The following is an 11,983-nucleotide window of genomic DNA, read 5'->3' on the forward strand; positions in this document are numbered from 1 at the left end:
TGTCTTTGTTTTCACACACACACTCCAGGTAAGCAAATAAACTTAACATAGATGCAAAATGAATAACTTACTTCTCACCCAATCTTTTGCCTGTCCCTCCTAAAATCAATGACATGGAGTAGCTTTTGACAAACAGTTGATCATTAGATGTGAACCCACATCATGTGGTTATTTAAGTATACAGGAATTAATTCCTTGCAGAATCCTGTTGTTACCTAATACCTATACCTACAAAATCACCAGCACTGGAAACTCCAGCTAATAGGGGTTCCTTTTCTAAGCCCAGGCACGGTGAGGCCAATTATACGGATATTAGCGCTGCCCAGCATTGGGTTGGTTCAGAGATCTCCCACTTCATGTCAATAAAGATTTACTGCTTGCCCTTGTACCCTCTTTAGAATAGACCAATGATCCTTGGAAGTAAAATGATCAGGAATGGATAAAATATTACACATTGTTTATTTATTAATTGTCCTTGTTCTATTATCTCCAAACATCCATATGCAGAGCTACGTTCTAACTCCCTTACTATTGCTAGATACTGGGCTCCCTTAAAACCTTAATTTTTCTGGTATTTATTGCATAGCATGAGGTTTCATTTAACAGCATTACAGCTGTAATTAACTTTCCCAAATTCTAGCATGCGAAAATGAAAGGGAAGAATTACAAAAACGCAGTGTCACAATATGTATTGAACTAGAATCAACAGTTTATCTGGTGCCAAATGTACCCTATTATCAGTATGTTGTTTTCAAAAAATAAGGAAGTTTTGTTCTTAGGAAAAGTGAAACTAACCTTCAAACGGAGGTGGGCAAGAGGACAGTGAGCATCTGACTTAGGAGTAGTTGTCCAATGGTTATTGGCTAAAAGGGTTCAGACAATTGATTCACTCAAGGAAAATAACGTGCCCTAGAAATATGATAAAACAATAAGTGCTCAGGGGCAGAGGGGTGTTCTCATCAAGCAGACCTTGTAGGCAGCAGTTCTCATCAGTTGGTCCCCATTGAGTAGCCCTCATCAGTAAATGGAACATTGACCAAAAGTGGACAAAGACTCAGGGCAGAGTTCCTTAACACCTTGGCGAGAGGAGGATGCCGCCTCCACCATTTTAGTAGACCAAAATATTCCCTACTGACAATCTGTTTGTCCTCTAGTATCAGTGTATCATCCCCAGTAGTCACGATTGTATACTTCTTTTACCTAACATACCATATGCAAACTGCTGCCTCTCAATAAACTATTATAAAATCGCTATAAATTGTTGACTGCCTACGTTACGTAACTGTGATCATGAACTCCCTAAACTCAAAAATATATCCCACCATTCAGTGGAAAGACAAGTACAAACTGAAAAGCTGCCTCACTAAACACTCCTCACTAAACTGAGATCAGTACTGTTTCTGAATCATTGTTTTTAAATCAGGAAACATAACAGAAGGGCCAGAGTGTAGAATATTTGAAGGCTGAAAACAGGAGAGAAAAACCAAGCAACAATATTTGGTGATGCCAAACTTGGATTTTAGGTCTATACAAGGACTGACAAAGGAAAACAAAGAGCTGCACAGTTATAACGATCTGAAACAGAATCTATGAAAGTTGGAATTAATGCTCTGAATTTTGTTTTCAACACAGTAAGAATGTACAGTAAAGTAAGCATGTAGGATTGCTATTGCAACTTGATCACAGTGCTATCAATGAAAGAGGGATGATTTAATGGTGAATTAATTACGTTAAATAATGGCATATGAAATAACTCCACAGAGGCTGGTATCCTGTCACCAAGTCAGTCTTTATTTACACATGGGAAGTCCTTGACACTGATCCAGCTCCCTCAGAACCAGCCCTCAGAGTGAACACAACTTTCGACACTCCTGCTTTCATCGGTCAGCCAGGCCTCCATTTGGACCAGGTTAACAGCACTACTCAGGGAACTCACGAGGTCCACCTGGCTGACCTGGTTACAATCGTCACATCCCCCTCCCTCCGAGTCTGAGGACATAGGCTGGTTCTTTTTCTCGTAGCTCCTCCTGGGGCGTTTTAGCACTGGGTCAGGCTCCTGACTCTGCCTTGGATACGGTGGCATGTAACGCATAGTAGCTTGCTTCCTGCGCCTGGAGTGTTTTGGAAAAAATTCATCCTCTTCTTCAGGCGGCAAAGGCATCAAGGCAGCGACATCCACCATGTCCATCTCAGATTCCGAGGGATCTTCAACGCTTGACGGAGAGAGAGAACCCACTGGTTCTGACAGCCTTTCCGATTGTTTCGAGGAGCTGGGCATGTTTTGCTCCCATCCTGTTTGTGAATTTGCAGTTTCATATGGTCTATGTGCTTGTCCAGGACTATCACACCTACCCGAACTTTATACGTCATTGGACCTGACCTCGCATCGACCATGCCTCTTAGCCATGTAGGGACATTTTTATGGATCCTATGCCAAACTTCGTCCTCTGACGTAAACTGTCTCTCTCTGTGTCCGGCACTGGCGTTCCTGATGCCATTTCATCGTTTGCTCCCAGGTCCGGGTAGATCATATTTAATCTCATGTGGAGTCTTCTCTCCATTAGCAACTTTGCTACAGCTATCCCTTAGTTGCAGGACGGTGGTCCTATAAACAAGTCGGAAATGGGATAGTTTGGTATCCAGTGAAGACGTAAGCCATTTCTTTAAGCCTGCCTTCAAAGTTTGGACTGCTCTTTCTGCCAAGTTATTGGATGATGGAATGGTATGGAGCTGTCCTTATATGTTGAATACCATTTGACTTTAGGAAATACTCAAATTCCCTAGTGGTAAATGATGACATGTTATCTGTGACCAGGAGTCCATGTATTGCAAAAGACACATGCAGTTTTTCTATTGTTGTGCCCATGTTTCTCAAATAACTCTATCCATATCCAGCTACTTTGAGTGGGCACGCACAATGACAATGAACATTGAGCCCATGAAAGGACTTGCAAAGGCAACATGCAACTAAGTCCAGGGTTTACCTAGTCACTCCCACAAATGTAGGGGAGGTGCTGGCAGTACTTTTTGTCCTTGTTGGCACTCTGGGCACTGTCCCACCAATGTGGCTATGTCCACATCCAATCCTGGACACCAGACATAACTTCATGCAAACATCTTCATTTTAGAAACCCCTGAATGACCGTGGTGGAGTTCAGCCAGTATCTGGCGGCGACCTTTGTTTAGGACAATTACTCTTGCTCCCCATAATAATATGCTGTCCTCTAGTGCGATCTGCCATCTCCAGGTCCAAAAAGAACCTGATTGTGATGGGCCTTTGGTTTCATCCATCACCACCAGCTGTTTCAGTTTTACCAGGACCAAATCTTTTTGCATCCAAAGTCTGATATCGTCAGCTGAGATTAGAAGCGTGCCTAGAAAATTTAAAACTATTATGGTATCTTCCAGCTGGTGGAGACTCAATGCATAGCATTAGCTACTTGTCCTCCTGGATGCAGTTCCAACTTGTAATTATATGCACTTGGTATTAGAGCCCACTGCTGAATTCGGCCTGAAGCTATGGGCAGTACTGCCTTCACCTCTTTAAGTAGATCTAAAAGGGGTTTGTGGTGTATTATCATTACAAATTTACATCTATAAAGGTTTTGGTGGAACTTTTTGACTCCAAATATAACTGCCAAATCTTCCTTCTCTATCTGGGCGTATTTACGCTCTGCATTAGCCTGGATGCATACACTATTGGGCGTTCCTCTCCATCGGGCCACCTATAAGCTAACACAACCTTGATGCTGTAGGGGGAGGCATTCCATGTCAATTACCAGATCTCGCTTTAGATCATAGCCTACCAACTAGGGTGGCACAGTGGCTCAGTGGTTAGCACTGCTGCCTCATAGTGCCAGGGACCTGGGTTCATTTCCAGCCTCGGGCAACTGTCTGTGTGGAGTCTGTATGTTCTCCCCACATCTGCGTGGGTTTCCTCCCATAGTCCAAAGATGGACAGATTAGATGAATTGGCCATGATAAATTGCCCATAATGTCCAGGAATATGTAGGTTATTTGGGTTAGCCATGGGAAATGCAGGGTTACAGCGATAGGGTAGGGGACTGAGTCTGGGTGGCATGTTCTTCAGACAGTTGGTATGGACTTGTTAGGCCAAATGGCCTGTTTCTACACTGTGGGGATTCTCGGTATTCTAAGGATGATAGCTGTTTATTCACTTCCCTAAAAGCTATGGCTTGGCTAAACGACCATTTCCAAGGCTGACCCTTTGTTTAAGAGTTGATGCAAAGGTGTAGGATGCAGGCCATGTTATTTTACAAACTTTCTGTAATAATTCACCAATCCAAGGAAAGACCTAAGCTCCGGTACAGACGTGGGAGCTGGAGCACCTTTGTTTACCCTCAGTTTATCTTCCAATGGGTGTAACCCAGTCTTGTTGGCTCAATAGCCCAAGTAGGTCACTTGGGGTGTCTGGAACACACATTTCTCCTTCTGAGGTATACGCCCACCTTAGAAAACTGGACTGGTTTGATGATTCCTTTGCTTTCCAGCTTTCTGATTTCTGTCTCTACTTTTGCCCAAAAGGCAAATGACAGTGGGTGGGCCCTGCAGAATCATTGAATTGCTTCCTGGTCAAGACACAATGCAGCCTTCGATCTTTGGATTGTCCATACACCTTCCTGAAAAACGTCTGGATACTTAATTTGGAGTTCACTCAGGCAGCCATTTTCTAATCTAAAAATGTTCAGCCAATCAAAGTGAATCTTTCTCCACCAATTTCGCCCCATCAAGCGTGCGCCTGAGCCTTTTACTACTATCTGTGGTAAATGAACCAGCTGCTTCTCATACAAGACCAGAATTGAAGTTGTACCCTTAATCTGTAAAGTTCCCCGGTATATCTTCTCAATCTAGCCAAGGTCTTGTGCAAACTTAAGGGTCAGAGTCCAGAGTGAATTTTGTTAAAGACTGCTTCTGCAATCACAGAAATGGTTGCTCCAGTATTGACCTTCATTAGAACCAGGTGGCCATTTAACCAGATGTTTATTTGATTTGGATGTTGCTAAACAATTTAACAGTTCCAAACCAGATATATGTGGACCTTCCAGGGCGTACACTCTCCTGGATACCGGCCTATGAGTTCTCTTACTCTATTTAGGTCTAGTGGGACTCTTTTGCTGTCTCAAGTCCGCATACTGACAGCAACTACAATGACTTGCCGGTCCAGATCCCAAAGAAAATTTTAACCATTTGGCCAAGGCTTGGATTTGTTTTGGGGTTTTGCTGTGGGGCTGACCTAGAGTCCTCCAGTTCAGGATGTGTCCTAAGTGAGGCTCTGCAACTGTCTTCACTCAAGTGGTGTTTCCAAGCTCAGTCAGACTGGCGAGGGTATCCACTTCTACTGGAATAACCTGCAACACACATGCTCCACTTACTGCTTTTTCCAATGATATAGCCGATTGTTGTACCTGTTTGAAGTCCGGTTGGGCTTCAGCTCGTAGGTGCTTTTGCATAACTACATCATTATACCCACATACCAAACAGTCTCTCAGTATCTCATTAAGGGTTAACCAAAGTCACATGCCTCTGCCAGTCATCTTAAGTTAGTCAAAAATCCTGATACGGATTCCCCTGGTTCTTGAACTGCCAAATAAAACCAATAGCGTCTCAGAATTAGAGGAGGCTTGGGGTCATAATATTCCTTAATTAAATGCATCAACTCTTGAAAGGTTTCAGTACCTGGTGCCTCAGGGAAAGTTAGGTTCCTAATAACCAAAAGAAGCCTCGGATCCACAAGCTGTCAGGAGAATGATTCGTTGCTTTTCATTTGCCCCAATATCATTTGCTCAGAAAAAAAAATACATTCTTTCCATATACTGGGCCTAGTCTTCGGCAGCAGAATCAAATAAGTCAAGCTTCCAAATCATGGCGTGATGCCAGAGATGCTTACTCCAACTCAAAGACAATTGCTACAAGTGAATTTCTACAGGCGTATGCTTTCTTCTCGTTGCCAGTGAAATAACTCCACAGAGGCTGGTATCCCGTCACCAAGTCAACCTTTATTTACACGTGGAAAGTCCTTGACACTGATCCAGCACCCTCAGAACCATCTCTCAGAGCGAGCAGAACCTCTGACACTCCTGTTTATATCTGTCAGCCAGGGCTCCCTGGTTGGACTAGATTAACAGCCCAATCAGGGAACTCATATTCTATGAGGTCCACCTGGATGACCTTGTCACACTCACTACAGCAAAACGTATATTTACATAACACTTTTAACGTAATAAAATCTCCCAAAGTGTTTCACACGAGCATTAAAAAACAAGCTGCTGAGACATATAAGTAGATAGGTCACTAAAAGGCTGGGTCAAATAGGTAGATTTTTACAGTATATCTTAAAGGAAGAAAGTGAAGTAGAGGCAGAAAGATGTATGAGTGAGTTCCAGATCTTAGGGGTCCAGGGTACAGAAGACACAATCACTAATTGTGGAGCAATTAAAACGCACAAGGCCAGAATTAGAGTAGCACAGATATGTTGGACCGCTTTAAGCTGAATGAGTTACAGAGATAGGGATGTCGTGAGGCAATAGAATGATTTGTAAACAAGGATGAGGATTTTACAATCGAGATGTTTTTTGACTGGGAGCCAATGTAGTGTTGCAAGCAAATAAAGCAGCATATTGAGAAAGCTGTTTGTAATTGCTTCCTTCTGTATGGCACTGAAGTTGATTGCCATACAACCTATTAATCCATCTGTGGCCAGCACACACAACACCAAACAGAAAAGTGAAAACATTGCTCCGTTTTGCTGTGCATTTTTAATTACTGCACTGGTAGCTGCTTCAAACCTTAAGTCATTTCATAAAATAATGCAAACAAACAAGTTGTGGAGAGAACTAGAAATTGTTGAAACGTCAACAATGGTCAATACCCCCTGAGCAAGAGGAAAGAAAATTGATGGGGGCAGTAAGAGAATTGTTAGTTAAACTTCAGACATCATACTCAATGTTTAATACTGAAGCCCTCACCTCCTTACTAACTACGGCTGCAAATTCCTCGAATGTCAGTTCTCCAAGCATGCAGCGGTCCCAGGCAACATGGTTCTCTCCGCTTAAAATGGTTTTCCATAGCCATCCAGGCTGAAGACTGTTTCTAAATTCCCACTCTGTTGAATACAAAAAGCCAAAGTTAGAGATTATAGAATAATGGAGATGGTGGAGCTAGATTTTAGCAAATTGCAGGAATTTACTATATTTCAATATATCCCATATACTAACATATACTTTACCTACAGGCATTTCACTCCCCAAATCTTACAGTGAAGAGAGCAAAGAACCTGTTCCTGGTTCTTTCCTCCTAAAACTAAAACCCTTTAATTGGAAAGATGTAAAAGCAGCCTAAGAATAATTTAGTCTGTCCAACCGTGTCAGTCCCTTCAAAACAATCTGTGGTGTCAGCTCACTTCTTCGTTAAAAGTAGAACAGATGAGATTAGAAATGCAGAATTGCAAATGCAGTCCTTTGTCCTATCACCATATGTGAGTTGATTCAAGGATATATTTAAATGCAAGTTCGGCTTCAATTCTATCTTGCTATGTGCTTATTGTTATGTATTTTTAAAAGCTTGCAATTATTCCTATGTGAGCCAAATTAAGCTATTCACACCTAATGCTCAAAAGATTATAAGAAAAAAAAAGAAAAAAAAATCATTGGATGTAGCTTAATTCATTTTAAGGGGGACTAAAGATTGCATTTCACTTATAATTGTTTACTTAAATCAGTCCATGGCTGTCAATCCTATCTGCGCTGAATTAGTTCTTAATAGTCATGCCAAAATTTACTTTTAACCCTCGCTTAAACAATTTATTTAAAACACTATTCCATATTTACCTTTCATTTTTTTAACCTAAGAACTCTATAAAATCATGTCACCCTGTTCAATTAGAAAAGCTCAGGTTTTCCAGATTTTCTTCACAGCTCCAACATTAACTGTCAGAAATTAGTTACCTGAGCCTTCCCTGCAAAAATGTCTTTGTTTCTCAGTGCCCAGAATAGTATCTTTCCAAATTTCCACACGAGAGATTATTGAATAGTATTCAGGAGAAGCAACTTTTCATTTCTCTAGCTTGAGGGCATTAAGGCTAATTATATTGCCTGACTGTCATCCCAGATCAGATCAGTTAACTAGGCTTATACCAGGTAACAGTCAGTGAGATCCTTGTGCTCTCACGAAGCCATGAGGCAGCAGCAATCTTTCTGGTGTGCCCATTTTAGATAAAATTTGTTGTTCCGTTTAAAACAGAAGCCTGTAAAAGTTCCCTTCTGAAAGATTTTTTGAAAAGAAGACAAAGAGAATTTTTTCACATTGCTCACCAGCAGCCAATGTGGCTGGAGAAGGAATCAGAACTCCACACATATCAAAAATCACAGCCTTGTACTGCTGAGAGTTGGTGTGTTTCCATCGAGATGAGACCCACACTGGTACATGGAGATGTCTGCATGGGGACACAATATTCCATGCTTTCGCCAAGAAATATTGCGAGGCATAGCTAATTCCAAAGACACACATGTTGGTTGAACCGCTGTGGAAAGAGACAGAGATTACAAAAAAATGATACCGCAAAACAAAACACAGAAAAATATTCCTGAATGAACAGCCTAAGAATGCTGAAGTTGTTAAAGTTCAAATGCTGGATTAGGTCATGCTTACGAGTATCAGCAAAAGAAAATTAAGGAGAAAAAGTATCGGCATGAAACTGATGAGCCTAAAGGTGGAGCCCTTTTGTGTTCTCCTTTCCAACACTATATGTGGAGCAGCAAACATCAGAAGCTATAATCCCAACTATACCCGGTCATCAGTTAACAGTGACAAATTAGAAGAAAATCACAAACCTGTACGCATAAACCACATCGTAACAGCATAGTTCTAGATCTCAATGTGAAACGTTAAGCTATTGATCTCTCCAAAGATGTTGCCTAACCTGATTTTTTAAAAATGTTTTTATAATAAATAGATCTTTGTGGTTCGAATTAAATATAGAAATTCCCAACTTCTCTTATTTATAGTTAGGAACATAGGAGCAGGAGTAGGCTATTCAGCCCATTGAGCCTGCTGCATTATTCAATGAGCTGATGGCTGATTACCTTTATCAACGTGACATTCCCACACTATCTCCCTTGATGTTAGTAAAATCCAGAAATCTATTAAATTCTGTCTTGAACCAGTTAAATGACTATGATCCATCAGCCCTGTGGTACAGAATTCCAAAGATTCAACCACTGAAAGAAGAAATTCCTCCTCATCTCTGTCCTAAATGGCCTGTACCTGTGTCCCAGTTCTAGACTAGTCAGGGGAATCATTCTATCAACATCTACCCGGTCATGTCCTGTAAGAATTTTGTAAGTTTCAATTAGATCGCTCCTCTTTCTTTAAAACTCTAGAAATTACAGCCCTGGTTTTCTCAATCTTTCCTCATCGATATTCTATCATCCCAGGGATTAGTCTGTTGAACTTCTGTTGCAGTCCCTCTTTGGCTAAGATGTCCTTCCTTATACGAGCAGACCAAAATTGTATAAATTTAAGGTCTGATCGCAAATGGCAATATACAATTGCAACATAACAACTTGATTTTTGTACTGAATTCCCTTGTGAAGAAGACTAATATACCATTTGTTTTCCTATTTGTTGGCTGCACCTGCATCCTAACTTTCAGTGACACATGAACAATGCCACCCAGATCTCAGTAGCCAATAAAAATTTCAAATTTCTCACCATTTAAGAAATACTTTTTCTTTCTTTTTTCCAAAGCAGCTAGCTAACAGGACTGGACAGGTTAGAGGCAGGGAGGATGTTCCCGATGGTGGGAGTGTACAGAACCAGGAGTCATAGTATGAGGATTCAGTGTACACTATTTAGGATGGTGATGAGGAAACATTTCTTCACTCAAAGAGTGATGAGCCTGTGGAATTCATTACCACAGGAAGTAGTTGATGCCAAAACATTGAATGTATTAAAGAGGCGACTAGATATAGCACTTGGGGCGAACTGGATCAAAGGTTATGGAGAGAAAGCAGGATTAGGCTATTGAGTTGAATGATCAACCATGATCGTGAAAAATGGTGGAGCAGGCTCAAAGAGCCAAATGGCCTCCTCCTGCTCCTAAATTCTATGTTTCTATGCTATGATCTTGCCCAATCACAGAGCCTGTCCAAATCCCTCAACGCCTCCTCCTATCCTCCTTACAATTCATACTCCTAACTAGTTTCTGTCAAAGTTGGAAATATTACGTTTGGTCCCCATAACCAAATCTTATATATCGATTGTGAACAGCTTTGACCCCACTGATCCTTGTGGTACCCAACAGAAATAGCCTGGCAGCCCGACAATGAACCATTTATTCCTCCTGTCTGTTTTCTATCTGTTCTATGGATTGAGAATTGATGAATGAGGATTGAGAACTGAGAACAGGGCGACGAGCGGTTAGCACTGCTGCCTCACAGCACCAGGGCTGGGTTCGATTCCACCCTTGGGTGACTGTTTGTGTGGAATTTGCACATTTTCCCTGTGTCTGCATGGGTTTCCTCTGGTGCTCCAGTTTACTCCTATAGTCCAACACTGTGCATGTTAGGTGGATTGGCCACACTAAATTGCCCATAGTGTCCAGGTTTGTGCAGGCTAGGTGGATTAGCTATGGGAAATGCAGGGTTACAGGAATGGGGTAGGGGGTGGGTGTGAGCGGGATGCTCTTTGGAGAGTCAGTGTGGACTTGATGGGCTACTTGGCTCACTTCCACACCGTAGGGATTCTATGAAGAATATTACCTCAATCCCACGTGCTCTATAATTTTGGATACAGACCTCCTGTTATGGATTTTATCGAAAGCCTTCTGAAAATACAAATACACACAGCCACTGGTTCTCCTTTATTTCTGCTACAATTAACAATCTCAAAAACTTCAACAGGTTTGTTAGACATGATTTCCCTTTCATAAATCTATGTTGTCTATACCCAATCATATCATTATTTGCTAAGTATCTATTTATAAGATCCTTTATAACACATGCTAATGCTTTTCTTACAACTGACTTGAAACTAACAGATTAGTAGTTCTCCATTTTCTCTCTTACTCCCTTCCTAAATAATTAGATACACCTGCTACTTTTACATCTGCAGAAACTTTTCCAGAATCTAAATAATTTTAAAAGGAAACCACCAAAGCATACACTATCTCTATGGCCACCTAGTTCAATACTCCAGGATGTAGCTCACTTGATCCTTCAAGTATTTTCTCTGAGTACTACCTCTTTATCAATTTTTTTTCCAATTCTTCATTTTCACAAGTCCTTTGGTTTGCTAATATCTTCCTCTGTGAAGACATTGTATTTGTTTATTTTGTGTGTTGTCCACTATAAATTCGCCTGCCTCCACCTGTAATGTGTCCACATAATCGTTGCTAATTTTTTTCCTTTCCTGGACCTAAATAAGCTTTTCCAATCTCATCTTTCAGTTTTACACTAGCTTACAAACTTTATATTCATTTTTATCTTAACAATTTATTGATCATTCCTTTACCCACGCCCTAAATTGCTACCCAAACACTTTTTCCAGCAACCATATACACACCACTTGCTTTTATCCAAAACAGTTAATATATTGTATTAGGTTCACTTATTTCCATTTGCCTTGTTATTAAAAAAAAATGCAACAGCATTTTTTAAAAATCAACTGAAACCTTTCTCACGTTTTTCCAACGTCAGATCTCACGTTGAGAATTTAGTTGTCAGTGCTACTTGTCACTAGACAAGGATTGGGAACTTTTTTACATCTCCAACTGTAACTTCTGTTCCTTTAAGGTCAACCAGATACGCTGCAGCACTTTATATCAGATTCCTTCATTATTTAATTCCGCAATTCTGTTCAAGTTGGACCTTGTCACCTTTGCCCCCGAGAACAACTCAGCCAATATCATCACTCCGCGACGAGCACGCCAACGGCTCGCTTACATCATCACTCTGCGACAGCAACA

General features: G+C 41.1%; 1 protein-coding gene across 3 annotated transcripts in view; it reads right to left on the reverse strand.

Moving 5' to 3' along the window:
* The window catches only part of LOC109923426 (acyl-CoA dehydrogenase family member 10), a 52,193-nt gene extending 40,257 nt beyond the window's left edge, over window positions 1–11,936 (reverse strand). For 2 of the 3 annotated variants that reach the window (XM_048611202.1, XM_048611204.1), the window contains exons 1-3: window positions 11,699–11,936; window positions 8,331–8,539; window positions 6,987–7,123 (exon numbers count right to left, since the gene is read on the reverse strand). In XM_048611202.1, the coding sequence (XP_048467159.1) occupies window positions 6,987–7,123; window positions 8,331–8,526 (333 nt within the window). In that variant the 5' untranslated portion in view covers window positions 8,527–8,539; window positions 11,699–11,936. Of the gene's footprint in view, window positions 1–6,986; window positions 7,124–8,330; window positions 8,540–11,689 lie in introns of all 3 variants that reach the window. The other variant, XM_048611203.1, reaches the window with a different exon arrangement.
* Between the last annotated feature and the right edge of the window lie 47 nt (window positions 11,937–11,983).

The sequence above is a fragment of the Rhincodon typus genome, chromosome 24 (assembly GCF_021869965.1).
Source record: "Rhincodon typus isolate 14 chromosome 24, sRhiTyp1.1, whole genome shotgun sequence".
NCBI classification, from domain to species: Eukaryota; Metazoa; Chordata; class Chondrichthyes; order Orectolobiformes; family Rhincodontidae; genus Rhincodon; species Rhincodon typus.